The sequence below is a fragment of the Triturus cristatus genome, chromosome 1_2 (genome assembly GCF_964204655.1).
Source record: "Triturus cristatus chromosome 1_2, aTriCri1.1, whole genome shotgun sequence".
NCBI lineage: Eukaryota > Metazoa > Chordata > Amphibia > Caudata > Salamandridae > Triturus > Triturus cristatus.
The window spans coordinates 147,274,381-147,290,883 of NC_140580.1; the positions used below are offsets into that span (position 1 = coordinate 147,274,381).

The window sequence follows — 16,503 nt, forward strand, 5'->3', positions numbered from 1 at the left end:
CCGCGCCTCAGGCTGCATGACGATGCCCGTCACCTCCCCCATCACCTCGTGGATGCGCCTCCAAAACTCCATAATCGCACCGCATTCCCAAATAATGTGTAGGAAGGTGCCCACCATACCGCAGCCTCTCTTACATAAGCCCTCCTCAGAAAAACCCATATGGACCAGCCTGGGCCCCATCACGTAGACCCTATGGAGTATTTTAAGCTGCACCAACCGCAGGCGCGTGGGGATCGCGACCTCTTTGGGAGAGGAAACTGCGTACTGCCAGTCCTCGTCATCTAGTTCAAGGCCATCCCTGGTCCATTGAGCACGTAACCCAAGAAGAAGATCTGCCCGAACATTATTAAGTTTCTTATAAATGAGCGAGATCGTGCTCTCTGGCATATGGCCATCCAGGATCCGGTCCTCCAACGGAGAGGACTCGGACTCGGGCACCTTCTCCCCGTCTACAAGAACTGACCGCAAGGCGTGGAACACTTGAGCGTATCGGAAGAACTCCTTGCTCCGCAGCTCATACTCCTTCTGCAGCTCCTCGAATGATTTTATCCTACCCTTAACCAAGAGGTCTCCAACCCTGGATATGCCGATCAGGTCCCATTTCTCAAACCCTTTTGTGTGCCAAAGCTTACCCAGAATATCGGAGTCAAATAGAGGGGTGGCGAGGGTAAGCTTACCCTTCCAGCCCAGTGAATCCGTCGCAACCTTCCATACATGCACAGCCACCCTGGTGGGCCCTGTTAGGGTTAAGTCTAACGACTTCGAATACAGCGCTCTGGAGTAGTTACCCCCACGTAGCAACCATCGGTCCATGGCGAAACCAGGGCTCAGCGCCGGACCATATACACCATGGTTAATCGCACTCAACTGGGTGGCCCAATAATAACGTCGGATGTCCGGAAGCGCAATACCCCCGTCGTACCACGGAAGCGCCAACTTAGCGATCGCTATACGCGGACGCCCTTCCCACAATAACGCGCGCTGGTGGCTTTCAACCTCACGGAAGTAACTGGCCGGGACCCAGTCAAGAGTATTCTGCAGGGCATAGAGGAAACGGGGAAGAGACATCATCTTGAACAGAGCGGCACGGCCAAGGAGGGAAAGCGGCAACCGCCGCCAGCCCGCCACGTCCCGCCGCAGACGCGCCAAGGGAGGGAGCAAGTTCTTCTCGTATCGCAAAATGGGATCGATGGAAATATAGATCCCCAAATACAAAAAGCCCTGCAGGGCTATCTGGAGCGGGCAGTTGCGCGGGACAGGCGGGACATCACCACACAGGACATACAAGTAGGACTTCCCCCAATTAATGACAAGACCAGAGTTTCTACCAAAAGAAGTCAAGACGTCACAAACCACTATCAGAGATTTCTTAGGCGAGGCGAGGTATAGCAGAATGTCGTCGGCGTAAAGTGAAATACGGTCTTCGTGGTCAGGTGACCAGCGAATCCCACGTATGTCCGGGTGCCATCGTATCCACGCCGCCAGCGGCTCAAGAGCAAGAGCGAACAATAACGGCGACAGGGGACAACCCTGCCGGGTGCCTCTCCCGAGCTCAAACGATGCCGACGCCCGCCCGTTCACCACGACGCTGGCGAGAGGTCCCTCATAGAGCAACCTCACCCAGCCCACAAATCCAGGCCCAAAGCCGAACTTGGCTAGCACAGCCCACAGATACGCCCACTCCACCGTATCAAAGGCCATCGTGGCATCGAGGGACGCCACCACAGCCGGCTCCCGCATCGTGCCCGTCCTGGCAATCACACCATGAAGGCGTCTAAGATTCAGTGCAGTGTTACGGTGCGGGATAAAGCCCGACTGATCCGGGTGGATCAAGTCGCCAAGCACCCGGACCAGGCGGTTAACAAGGAGCTTAGCAAGGATTTTCGGCTCGGCATTGAGAAGTGATATCGGCCGATAGGAGCCACACTTGTCACGGGGCCTACCATCTTTATGTATTACCACGATCGTCGCCAGCCGTTGGTCAAGCGGAAGAAACCCATTCACCCGCGCCTCCACGAACATGGCGCGCAGGTGAGGAGCCAACTTGTCCGGATGAAGCTTATACAGCTCAACCGGCAAACCATTTGGGCCCGAGGCCTTACCGGAGCGCAACGCGCGGATGGCACCCGCCACTTCGTCGACAGTTATATCACCATCGAGGTCATCCCTATCAATGGCAGAAAGGCAGGGCAGAGCGATATCCCGCAACAGATCAGACGAATCCTCAGTCGGCCTATCCGAGACCGAGGTGTATACCGTGCGAAAATGGTCCGAGAAACACTGAACTATACCGTCAGGGTCAGGAACAACCTCTCCCCCATCCGTAGACAGCTCCGGCACCACTCGATTGACACGCTCTTTTTTGTCCAGCCACGCCAGCAATTTCCCGGCCTTATCGCCGACATCATACAGTCGACCCTGCTGCTCCCTATGAAGGGTCTGAGCAGCGTTCGTCACCAGATCCCTATATTCCCGTTGCTTCAAACTCAAATTATTCAGTGTGGCCGGTGTAACATCCTCTTCCAAGGCCACTTCCAAAGCCGCTATCTCGTCCTCTACTTGCGTCACCTCGGCATCTTTCCGCCGCTTGGCGGCCACTACCAGGGAAAGGGCCTCCCCTCTTAACACAGTCTTAAAAGCTTCCCACAAGGACACCGCAGATTCGACTGAACCCTGATTCTCTTGAAAATAACGGTCAACTGACTTCAGCAACGCACTGCGCAGCTTGGGGTCACGAAAATACCAGGGGTTAATGGGAGCCACCCTGCCCCCCGCCACCCGGCCAATATTCAAGCGGACTCACACCAGTGAATGATCAGAAATGCCCCGTGCCAGGTGCCTAGCCTCAGATACCAAAGAGGCGTGCGCAGCCAGAGTGAGCAAGTAATCAATCCGGGAGAGACTCCCGTGGGCCCCGGAATGGAAGGTATATTGTCTCTGAGTGGGGTGCCGTAGCCTCCAACAGTCTACCAGACCAAAAGTGTCTATAAAATCGGGAAGCCACGTCTGAGCACCCTCGGTGTCCCTGGGCGGACACCTATCAAGCATTCCAGAACCAACCGCATTGAAGTCTCCTCCCACCACCAGCATCCCTTCGGGGAGTTCCAACAAGGCCTTGCCCAGATCAGCAAACGTGGAGGCCTGCAGGGCAGGAGGGACATAAACAGAAACCAATACCAACGTTCTGCCCTCCCATCTCCCCGCCACAGCCACAAAGCGCCCCCTGTCATCAGCAATGGTGGAATCAACCTCGAATGGTAGGGAAGCTCTAACAAGTATGCCCGCACCCCTGGAGCCCGAGGAGAACCCCGAGTGAGCAATGAATTTATAGCCCTTTCTGTTGAGTGCATAACACGTATTCCCTATAAGATGGGTCTCCTGCAGGTGGACCACATCTGGCGAGGTCCGTTTCAAGAATTGCAGGACTATCCCCCGTTTAATACGGTCCCCTAAGCCATTAACATTCCAGCAGATTATGCTTAAGCCCCTATCCCCCATCCCCGAACACAAAGAGACCTCCACCCCCCCGGAGAACCATGATCGGACAATGCTGACAACAATTGCTACGCCTTGCAAGAAAAGAAACACACCCCCCAACAACAACCCCAACATCCCAAATCCCCCCCCCTCCCTGCACCCCTGCGTCAGCTTACAAAGCCCCCCCAACTTGCAGTGTGCCTGTCGCCCTATCAAAAACAACTCTACAAAAAGTACCCCAAGGGAGGAAAGAGCTCCTATCTTCCCCCCGCCGCCCTCCCATTACTGCAGGAAGGTGCGAGTCACTGTCCGGGGCTGAGTCAATACGTGCCAACACCGGAGGTATCACTTCTGTCCATCACGATTGCCTTCCGCTCCGTCCACGCTGTCCCGGCCGGGCTGCCGCCGAGGGAGCGCATCCAACCAGTCCCCTGCCATGTCCGGTGATTCGAAGAAGAAAGTCCGGTCCTCATACACCACACGTAACCTGGCGGGGAAAAGCATGGCATACTTCAGGTCCATATCCCTGTGCCGCCGCTTCACCCCCAGGAAACTCTGCCTCTGTTTCTGCACCATCTGGGTGAAGTCAGGATAAAAACTCACAGAGGCGTTCTGAAAAGGGACCGGGCCTGTCACCCTTGATGCTTGCAGGATAGTGTCTCGATCCCGAAAATTAAAGATCCGGGCTACAATCGGTCTCGGGGGGGCTCCCACCTTAGGCCGTCCTCCAGGCACTCGGTGAGCCCGCTCCACCGCAAAGAACTTGCTGAGGCCTTTAGGCGCGAGATGATTCACCACCAAATCCTCGACGAGTAAATCCACAGAGAGATCCTCTGAGGTTTCCGGGACCCCAATAAGGCGCATATTATTGCGCCGGGCCCGACCTTCGAAGTCCTCGAGCCGGCGGGCGGAGAGGTCACTCGCGGTTCGTAACTTACGAACCTCAGCCTGAAGTTCCGAGACATCGTCCGCTAGACCAGTGGTCTTGAGGTTCAGGGACTTGACCCGCTCGTTGGTTTTGCCCAGGTCCGCGCGAATCAAGTTGACATCAATCAGAATCATGTCCACCTTGTGCGCCAGGGTCTCAAACTGTCGCCCAATCGAAGATTGCATCCCATCTATCGCCCCTTTGATATCCTGCAGCGATAGCTCCGAGGCAGGGGATGAATCGGCCTTCTGCGCTTCCAGCGACTGTCCCGATCCACCGGGCGACCCCTTCTGCTGGGCATAACGATCCATATTGTTGGATTGGGTATAGCCTCCCCGCCGGGTAGTCTTAGACATCGACCTGTCCGCCTCCGATTTGGTCGACATCCCGAACAGCAGGACAATCAAGTGCCAAAGGCCGTCCATCACGCAGCTAGAGGAAACAGGGTCAAATAGGACTACCACAGTCAATCAGGACCAAGTGGAAGTCCTCCAGACAGAGGAGGATGTGCGTGAAGCGCTCCCAAGCCAGAGCAAACAAAGGGCGAGAAAGCGAAAGCGAAAGTGCAGCGGCATCCGTCCGTCGGTTCACACCTCCTAGGGCCGCTGTTGTTCAATTAGTGGCCGGGCATCCTGCCAACGCAAGCCCCTGGCATCCTTCGGAGGTAGGCCGCAGTCTTCTGCCATGCACAACTTCGGTCCCCGGTGGGCGATCCTCGCCCGGACAGCGTCAGTCGCCCCAGCTGTGACTCATCTGCAAGATTCCGTGCATGAAAATCAGGATTTAGGACAGGATAAGTGCCGGAGGGCGCGAGGGTAGCGGGAGCTCAGGGCTCACGCGGCCATCTTGGTCAAGCGCTAGGCTCCTCCCGCATATAAACAGGTTTTAAATGCAGCACCTGTCTCTTCAGGGGATACAGGGTACTTTAAAAAAATTGTTCACATGGTGGGAATGCGAACGGAGTTATTGAGGTCTCCTGTCCCCTGCAGGACTCCTTCCTTGCGTTTACAGCCATTAGAAGAGGGTAGCAAAAATAGCCTGCCTTCCTCATTAATAATCATAATGCAGGAGGTTTTGCAATGTGACAAATGATTACATCAGTTGCATCCAAAAAATGCAATTTGTATGTACTATTTGCAATCTGTCCAATGATACATCTTGCCATAAATAGCCTCCAAATTTGACATATGTCATGTGCACTTTTGTCTGAATGTATTTGAGGTAGATCAAAACCATGATTAGGAGTTTATTTTTTCCCATTATTGATACTTTATTTACAACATGATTTATTTAAGACAGTGAGCAGATGTGACTAGAAGCTTCGAGCAAACACCGAAACGCTGCGTGGACTTTTTAAATGTTTTTAAAGGTTTTATATTATTAGATTGTAACCTATAGTGGGAGGAAGGCCATAAATGATATATGATTGAATATGTAATATAATATTGTTTTTTATGTAATAAACTGTTTTTTTAATATATTCATGATTGAATTGAATAGTATCTTTGTGAAACTGTAAGCTGTACTGTGTTATTGTAGACAATAATTAGTGTAAGGTTTTTTAGATAGAGGCACCTACTAAGGAGAAAAATACATTCAGAATTATTTATCATCTGTACAAAATATTTGGCCCAGATAGAGGTATTCTTCCTCTTATACATTATGATATAGGGACTTTCTGTATTGTTTAGTTTCCAATACAGCAAAAACACCTATTTCAAATTGATAGACCTAACAGTCTTTGGTGTGGTCTTCATCCAGACTTCTTGACCTCTCCCCTCCTGTTGTCTTGATTTTGTTTTGTTGACATTACAACTCCATACACTTTACCACTGCTAACTAATGCTAAAGTGCTTGTGTTCTCTGTTTTAAACATGGTAAAATTAGCTTACACCCAATTAGCACCTTTTAAGTGGTACTACATGAACCCAGGGTCCATAAATTAAATGCTACTAGTGGGCCCGCAACACATATTGTGCCACCCACTTAACTAACCCTTTAAAACATGTCTCAAGTCTCCTCTTGCAGCCTGTGTGCAGTTTTAAACTGTCAATTCGACCTGGCAAAATAAACCTTTGCCAGGCATGAACACTTTATATAAGAAACCCCTATGGTAGGCCCTAAACAGCCAATAGGACATGGTTATTGTATTTAAAAGTTAGCACATATGTTTTTAAGTAGTGAAAAACTCCCAAATTCATTTTTCAATATGGTGAGACCTACCTTTCATATAGGATACAATCGGATTACCTTATTACATTTAATAAGTGCTAACATTTGATTGGGAACAAGTAGACATTTTGTGTTTTGGTCTCTAAAAAATGGTAATGTAAAATCCTCTATAATGGATTTTAAGTCACAAGAGATATGGGGGTAGCTTAGAAGTTTCCTCCACATCAAAGGCTAGCACCAGGCATAAATATTGGACTCACAGGCCAACTTTCAATAGCACAAACCTAGCCAAAAGGCAGGGGAGCACAGTACAGTCTCAAAACAATAAGAATTTTACAGGATGCTCAAAGTATCAACTGTGACACTACTGAATTTTGGTTAATCCTACAAATTCTTTGGTACCTTTACATTCAGTTTAGCTGTTGGGTCTCCAATTCTTTAACCAAAGATTTGTCAATGTTTTGAATCCCATTTTTCTTCGGGTACTAACTGGACTGTGCATAATATTTGTCTGATACAAACCCACATTGGAGACATGTGCATTGCTTCTAGTTTGGTGCACGGTTATATTAAAAATAATGTTTGTCAAATGAGTCTTTGACTCCCCATGTCTTCTTTGGTGGATGGTTGAGTAATTTGCAGAAGAATGGTATGGCAGCAGGTGAGCTGACATTTACTCCACTTGAGTTTGGACCTCTTTGGAATTATGAGAAGCAAGGCTGAGAGTTAACACTGATTGGGTTTGATTTTGCAGATCAAATACAGAGAAGAAGGGGAACGCTACAAATCTGTTTTTCATTGGGATGTGAAGTCCAGAGATTTGGAACATGTGCGGAAAGTGGGGAAACTGTCAAGTCAGGTAAGAATGTTTCATCAAACCAATCAGCCAGGTATGAATGCATTACATGTCAAAATAAAACCAAAGTAACATGGGGATAAGTGTTCATGGGAACCAGACTATATATTGCTCACTTTCATAGCTATAACATTGTTATAATATGAGCCCTGGGAAGAGAGGGCAACATGGTTGGAAAAATGTTTGGCAAATGGTATTTTTGTGTAGGAACATAGACCACAAATGGCTGCAAGGCAGATGTGAATTTGATACTATCCCTCCAATTTTGTTGCTAATTAGTGGCAAATTGGGCCTTGTGGAATTAACTCAGCCACTGACATCACTGAAATTGGTGAAAAATGTATTGGTTTTGAACAGGGTAGGCATTTTGAGCCAGATATACATAGACTACCTTTCACGATTTCCTTATAGCGAATTCTTGTGATTCGCTATTAGGAAATCGCAAACAGCTATGCACAGCAGTGTGTTTTACACAGTGTTCAAAGTGGGGAAAAAAAGTAGGGGAACTGTAGGTTGAGAATCAGCGGGCAGGAATAACCCGATGATTGGGTCAGTGGGCGGAGTCAGAGGTGTGGTGGCGGTGGCATCCTCTTGCCGGTGCGGGACCGCCGCACCACTGGCGGCCGGTCCCAGCACCACTAGGGTGGGTATCCTAATAGGCCCCTAAATGTTTTCCACTCTACACATCAACAAGTTATTGCAGTACTTCCTGTAACATGCACTTCCTCACCGGGGAAAATAATGCTGTTCAAAGAAAAACAAGAAAATGAAAGTAAAGTTTCAGTGGCAAACTCTGTAAAGTCGCGCTAATATGTTTGGGGGTGAATAAAACCAATCTGGCCACTTTGCAACCACTCTGTCTTGTTTTATTTAGTTATTTTTCATAATTGAACCTTTTTTTCCTCTCTGTCCTGAGGCTGCACTTTGGAATAGAAAAATGTCAGAAGGAGACATAATTTCCAGCAGAAGTTTTTCTTATTTTTTTGGATCCCTTTCACAGGGGAACGAATGAAGGAAAGGAGAGAAAAGAGAGGTTATGAACCGTTTCTTGAAATCACTGTTTTCAGCAGGTGAGGAAGAGCAAGACAGAGACAGAAAGAGAGAGAATAAGAAGAAAAGGAAGAGAGAAAGAGAGAGAGAGAGAGAGAGAGAGAGAGAGAGAGAGAGAGAGAGAGAGAGAAAGATGGGAGCAGCTGCCAGTAGCTGAGCAGTAGAAGTGGACACTGTCCTTGTCTTCTCTGGGCAAGAAGGAAAAGTCCTTTTCCGTCTCTGCCCACCCTGCCCGTCCCCGAATGGCCACGAACGGCTGAGCTTTATCTATAGACCTTGGCTGTTTCTGCTGTCCTGGGACACATTTTTTAAAATAAAAAAGTTGGGGAACGGATTGTATTAAATTAAAAAAGATGGGGCATGAAGTGCCCTGCCGATCCCGCCCACTCTGACCACTGATTTTACACTGTTTGCGATTCCCAATGTTTCGCAAAGGACATGCCTCATTAATATTCATGAGGCAGGTCGCAATTCGTGACCTATTGGGAACGGCTAGCACTCATGGGGATGGTGGCCTACCGGGGTCAGCAGACCACCATGTCTGTGACTGCTCTTTCAATAAAACACTTTTTTATTGTATTACAACCCATTTTCCTTAAAGGAAAACAGGATGCGTTTCAAAAATATAAATGAAAAACTATCTTTTCATTTTTTAAGAGCAGGAGTGTCTGCTTTTAAAAAATGCTGCCGCCCACATTCACAAAGGTGTTTGCGAATGGGTTACCACCAAATTGAGGTTGGTGATAACTGCAAATGTTTTGCAACCACAATCCTGCTCGCAAAGCATTCATACATGCCAATTCTATTCGGTATTAGTAAGGGATGCCCTAAACACGCCCCTTCCTAATACCGAATCGCAAAAGCAAAATGCGATTCGGTAACAAGTTATCGAGTCGCATTTTGCCTTCTGTACATGCCATAATGCATTTTACCGTGGACGATACTTCGTACTCTGGCTCTCTGAGTGCTGTCTCCATGGATGCTGTAGAAAAATATATCACAGCTGGTTTATTGTTTTGTAAAAACAGGATGAGTTAATCAGCTCATGCAGAAGATCAGGGTTCGTCCGTGAACAATTTAGACAAAGATTTTGTAAATGGTACCTGGTAAAACTCTCTATAGCTGCAGCATTGACTGGATTGGAATTATGGACAATTGTAGGGGATCTTGAGACTCACCCAGGGGAATAGTGCTCAACACTTGTATTTAATTGGCCAGTTGCGCACGTATATCTATTATGCAAAGAAAGGTATGCAAATATTACAAATATCTCCGGGAGATTATTGGTGATATCAAAAAAAGTGTCTAGAGGAGTTATGCACTTAATGTCAAGTACATACACTGAGCATCATGTCTAATTATGAACATTGCATCAGGAGGGAGCACTCAGATTAAAACAAGCAGTTTACGTCAGTCGTAAGGCACCATCGCTATAGTTTCCCTAATGTGATTTAGAGACATTTTTTCATGGGTGTCTGAGTTTTCTATCCCAAGTATTTTTTAAGCAACTTATTGGCACTTTGTGCATTTTTTACCTGCCCTGAATCAGTGGCACGGGTCGTCTCTGGGTAGCTTTAAAGGACAATTTGGCTGGGGGTTGAGGATTTTCCTGGTTGAACCTGCATAATATGTTAAAAATAGAATGACACAATTATGTTATATGAATATTTATGGGAATATTGGTGATTTAAAACTGTATTAGGTGTTAAGCATCAATATGATGATGTTCAAGTGCCAATAGCGCACAGTGTTGATATCAGCACATAATAACCCCAAGCCACAAAATGGCTGACACACAGACAGTAGCCCCTCATTAAGAATGCAGTTGTTGCGTATGGTCAGCACAGCACTGCGGACCCAGATGCCGGCACAACGCTCGCCCAGGCAATTTAGGGCTTATAACAGACCCTGGGCTAAAACATTTGGTCAAAGAACACTTCAGGTTTTGTTTGAGTGTGAAATGTTTATTGACAAAGGAAAAGCTAGTTATCTGTGAATCATGGTATCAAACACCAAGGGATCCCCCGAAAATGATTGGTGGGGGTAAACTCTGAAGATTGGTAAATCTCAAATTTATTCCCGAATATTCTTGAGCCTCTAGTATCTCACAAAGACTACACACATGTTCCTAGCTGAACTCATGAGAACCGAGGAAATAGCCTACACACAATTGGAAACGTTTGTCACCTGAGCAAGCGGATTCACAATTTGACATGAGTGACAAAATGCAGCACACCCTAATATCAGACACTGATTCATCCTGTGGCCAGTATTAGGGTTGAATGGGGTAACAGTTATGCTTAAACAGGCAAATACATGAAACATATCCTACGCATCACATCCCATGTCAGCACGTTACTACTGGGCCCTGTAAGGGATATTTTTGTCTAATTTCCGCAATGACACAATAATACACATATTTCGTAGTAATAAAATATTTTATATATACCCCAGCTTGACGTGCTCATTAGCTACATTTCTACAATAATTTGGTAATGCACAATTTGGACCAATTTCCGTTGTGTCGTCATTAATATTTTGCGTAGTTTTCGCTACGCTGGAGAAATAGGCATATTTTCCATTCACACAAAGGTTCAGCTATGTACATTTATGCTAATTTTCCACAGAACGTCAGTAGTGAGCACTTTTTTGACTAGTTTCTTCAAAACTTTATCACTCTAAATTGAGCCAATTTTCTGGAAGTCTGCTGTAATTTAAATGTCTGTCCAGATCTGACTGTACTGCTGCAATGGACCGTTCGGTACAATTTCTAGAAAATTGTATCATCAGGTCTTTGCCAGGATTCTACAATACTAAAGGAGTGGAGATGCTCAGTTCCCTCAATATTGCCGCAATTCACAGAATTTCTCATTTTCCACAATGCCACTGTAAGGCACGTGTTGCTGGGTTTTCACAAGCCCACAGTGAGCTAGTATCGTTCATTACAAACACACACACGGTGGCAGCCATCGACACACGGGCAGATGCAGAAACACAGAGAGGCACACCGAACGCCCCAGAGGCACACAAGAGGAAGACGTTTTAAGGCATAGGTAAAGTGGGCAATTGCCCAGGGCCCCACCTTCCAAGGATCTCCCTTGGGAATGTGAACTTTCCATCCCACATCTGTCTATTTTTCTATCTCAACCTTTAATATATTATTCAATAATGTTTTACGTCGCGCAGCTTAAATTGGCATCAAGTGGGCAATAAAATACAAGCCTGTTCTGGACAGGGCACTCTACAGTTTGTCGTGCCCAGGGTCCCCGAACTATTTAAGATGACACTGTCAAGAGCGCATACACAGCACAATGATGCGTTTGTGTGATTTACAAATTGTTAACGCGCATACATACAAGTGCTACTCACGCTTTTACTGGGCTTTGCTATTCGCACACTTTAGTGCCTTGTTGCTTTTTTACTAGCTGATGCCTTGATCCCCTTAAAAAATGCACCAGTGCTAAGAATATTTCCACTTCCTTCCCATTCCTTTCATAAATGACACCTATTCCCACGGATATCTTGTTACACCTGCTTGTATTGGAGAAACTAAGTGTACTCTCTATTTACCTTACGCTTGTGTTGTGAATTAGGTGATTAGTTTTTTGTATAAAGTGCATTTCCAAACCTTTGAAAATACACAGAAATGCACAACCTTGCGTGTTCATGCTCTTGGGTCACTCCTCTGACTCTTCCCTAGGAGCGCCCAGTTGTTCATGTATGTGTGTGTGTGTAATATGTACTTGTATTACATATATTATTAACACGTGAAACATACTTATACAGGCAGATTGGGTTTCTCCTTTCCTTTGTGAATTTCATGACGTTTTCGAATGCATATATTACTACACTTCCATACGTACGTTTCACTTGCCTATGGTAAATGATTGTAAATTGGGCTCTCAGTGCCCAGCCTTACAGCTATCCTCTGTGTGGGACTTAAGGTGTGTGCATTAGAAGCAAGGGCTTCAAGACACGTAATGTTTTCGTGTTGTGCTGTGTGTTTTGTTGTGACTCTGTGCTTCTACTTAAAACAAGAATAAACAGTGTTTCACGTAGTACAGCAAGGCCTTTTCAGTTTAATGATTTAATTTACAGTCATATTGCTTGTGAAATAATATGTATACTGAATGTATCATTTTCAGAATGCGTACCAGGCTGCATATGAAGAGGAGAAATGTTGGTACTCACCGGCGGTCCCAGACCCTGAGATGGTGCGAGTGGCCCAGGCGCAGAAGACCCTCAGTGATGTAAGTATGGTTCGGGCTTCAAAAAGTGTGGGCAGTGATCTGACAGGTTTAATTAAACCACATTATTCGAAAATAATTCTTACTGGCGAGTAATTGATTTGAAATGAATCGATCATCATACAGTAGATTTGCAATCACCATTGAACTCTACACTGAATATAAATGATTACAACAGGTAGTAGTGGTCTTGTCGACCCAACATCTTATGTTAAGTGCAAAAATTGTTAGAAAATAGCTAATTTTATCTGGTTGATGCTGTAATGGTACAATGGCACCCTACTTCCAGAACATGAAAAACCTTAGTACCAAAGCACTCACAGAGCAGTCAAAAAGAACAGTTTTAAGTCTTTGCAATGATTCGCATTCACGTTACTGTTGATTCTAAATTGAAGACAAAAGCCAGATGGTTCTAGACCGAGAACATGTATTAGAACCAGGAAAAACAGCCTACACCTTGTGACGAAACACGTGCTCTTCAAACAAGAAATTAAAATGCACCTCATGACCCCTGTCAAATATTCAAGTTTGGTTGAATAGGGAGCTCAGTGCCACCTGGCGAGTCTCCCGCCTGGACAAATCCAGCTTCCCAGCCCATTTAGAGTTGGCGGGACTGATGATTGATTGCAGGTGGAGCTTCCACCAGAGGGCTGGTGACCACCACAGACGCACCACTTTTAATGGGTAAACAACGTTTACCCCGCAACTTTTTCAACGCAGGGAATCACAACACGGACGTTACAACGACCGGGTTGTGATTCCGCATACCATTACCCAGCAAGTCGGAACAACGACTTGCGGAGAAGGGGGGAGGGGTTGGATTTAAAATCCAACACCATCCCATGTGTTTACAGACTGGAGTTGGAATAATAAATTATACAATTCCAACATCCAGCGCCCCCCCTCCGCAAGTCGTTGTTCCGACTTGTGGAGTAATGGTATGCGGAATCACAACGCGGTCATTGTAACGACCGCATTGTGATTCCCTGCGGGGAAAAAGGCTGCGGAATACTGTCATAGATTCCTTTTAATGCAATGGAAGGTCGACGTCTAAGGGCGCGCCTCCAAATGAAGATTTTTCCTATCTGATTTCGCCCCCCAGGTGTGGCTGACCGGTGCAGGGAATGTCATCAAATCACCTCTATGTGAAGGATGAAAACTCCTTTTGAACAAGCGCTGTTCGCTTTTTGTTTAGCAGAATAGACCTCCTCTTTGTTTTATTTCTGCAAAATAAAAAAATAATTCTAGCCTGCCATCAGGATGTGACAGTGAGCTGTCATCTCAGTTTTGATGTAAGTGCTGCTGCAGCGTCTGCAGAGAGCAGAGTTGCGGCCGTGTTCTCTAAGTTTGGTGGGTGCCCCCCCCACCAACCTGGGGAGTCTCCCCTCCCCACCTGTTCCTCCAGCCCAGACTGCCACCTAGGAGCATCCTTTCTACTCCCTGTTTTCAGCACTCCTTCTCTTATGTAAACAGTTGGAAAACATTCCCAAACCTTCTTGTGTAGAGTTCGGCTTTGTTTCTTGGGAACTCTGGTCAGACCTTATAGTCATTAAACACACTTGCCTTTCCCAATTTCCCAGGACGTTAAGTTCAGTGGGTTGAGGCACCAGCTCCAAATGTTTGTGTAACCTGAGAGAAGTTGCTTCTATTTCCAGTTGAGAGCCTCCGTCTCTTGACCTGCGGGATTTGAGAACATAAGTGTGGACCGGCAGCTGAACAGAGACTGATAGTATTTACGGGGCTTTAAAACTCCAGGAAGCGGCCAGCAAGGCTCCACAAACCCTCGTTTTGCTCAGAGATTGAAATGGAGCTGGTCCTGTATTAGTGGGAAGCATTCCTACCGTGAAAACGGAATGGGAGCGCATTTCAGACTAGGAGTAACAACTGTATATATGTTATTTATGCAGGAACAACTGCTTAGAGACACTACACCAAGCTTGACCACGTCACATTGATAATTGAGATATTCACTTTTTAAAAGGTGACAGGTGAACTTTGAGAGGTTCATCTTTTGTATAGTTGGACCTTGAATGGCCCTCCGACTTAGACTATTCGAGGACTGGTTTTGAATTTGAAAGGATCCTCCTTTCTCATAGGAGAATTTCCTTGCATTGGCATTTCCAGGTTGTTTCAGACTCCAGGGAAATGTACAGTCTGATTGGTTCCCAGGATAGAATACATTCTATTACTGCAGGCATGCTGTCAGTGCCGGAGTGGGTAGATTATTGGTGACCCCCCCGGAAAAACTGAAACCACAGGCGTGAGGTGAGCACACTCCACGCCTGTTGACAATGGCACACTCACTGGACAGGGGTACAAAATGGGATCCTTAATTTGAAAACAAATGAGCCTTTTCCTTGCGTGGCCCATAGTCTTGAAAAGTAGACTACGTACATTACAATAAAAAATGAATAGCAAAAAATACATATTAAAATTATCCCGACCCTTTTACCTAAACAATTCCTTGCACTGAATTATCCTGCAATTTCTTATTTTCCCTTTTATCATTTGAGTCTAGCTACTTTTGATAAGTTAATGTCATTGATGATGTCACTGGTGATGTTACTTGCGATGTCACCTGTTCTGTCATTGATGTTGTCATTTTGGAATGGCATTAGTAGTTTTAAGGTTTTGCATTACAAGTATTATGTTCCTTCAATCGACGTTTTAGGGGAATTTGTAAATGTTTTTCCATTTGAAGTTATTTGTCCTCCGAGCAAACAGTCATATCTTCCTTTTATCACATCTCTTGTGATTTTGGGTGGTATGTTTTATTGTCTTTGGCCCTGTGCCCACTATTTCTCAGAGGCAGCAGTGCACTGGGTGTTGCTTTTAGCCGTGTCTTCACCCAGACCCCTGAATCTAGGGCTCAAAGGATAAGATCTTTAGTCATGTCCTGCACTCAGCTTGTTTGCCTCCAGAACCTACATGACATGGCCCAAGGTTCTGGTTGCAGCTGTGGTCTTTTGGTCTCATCACACTTATCGCCCCAAGAGCCTGCGGTGCAAGGCTGACCAGAAGTACTGGCTGCTGAATATAGCATTTTCTCCTTGCATGCACTGTGTCACACTATCCCTAGTACCAGCTGAGCATGGCCTTTGGTCACTTATCACAGGGGTGAAATTGAGCCATGCCCGGGGTGTATTCCCCTGCTCCAAATCAGGGGCTGGTACTGGTAAGAGTGGCGGAGTGGGGCGGGGGTAGAGCAGGATGGGGGGAAGTCGACAGGATAGGTAAAATAAAAAAAAAATAAGTAAAACCACTCACCTTGCGCTCGCCGCATCGCCAAGTCGGTAAGTGGTTTTATTTATTTTTATATTTAATTTTACCTATCCCGTCATCTGTTGACTCCCAACCCCACACCTTGCCTCCGACCCACCGCTCTTACCTTTCTCGGCCGCGCCTGCTCCAAATAATTATTTGCATTGTCCCTAGGATTTTTTTTTTGTGTTTTGGCATTTTAGTGATTCCCTGGGGCATAGCTTTGATGGAGGTTGGGTAACATTTTAATTCTGTAATGAATATTTGGATACATATGCTTCCAGTCCGGTATGGTGAGGTGTCTGACGGATTTCACCCTGAATTTTTTAAATGCACACAGACAAAAACACACACACACATTCTTTTTAGTTTGACAAATATTGTGTTTTAAGTACTCCTAACACCCTAACAATCCGCACTCCTCTCCCTTTCCACTGCCCCTTAAGCCCCTCATATGCCCTGCTGCTGCTCATATAATGTATTTTTATAAGATATGTCAGCGTGACTGTTGG

General features: G+C 46.2%; 1 protein-coding gene across 1 annotated transcript in view; it reads left to right on the plus strand.

Moving 5' to 3' along the window:
• The window catches only part of NRAP (nebulin related anchoring protein), a 289,660-nt gene that overhangs the window by 35,527 nt on the left and 237,630 nt on the right, over positions 1 to 16,503 (plus strand). Inside the window, exons 4-5 of the mRNA XM_085603355.1 lie at positions 7,332 to 7,436; positions 12,629 to 12,733. Of these exons, the coding sequence (XP_085459481.1) occupies positions 7,332 to 7,436; positions 12,629 to 12,733 (210 nt within the window). The remainder of the gene's footprint in view (positions 1 to 7,331; positions 7,437 to 12,628; positions 12,734 to 16,503) is intronic.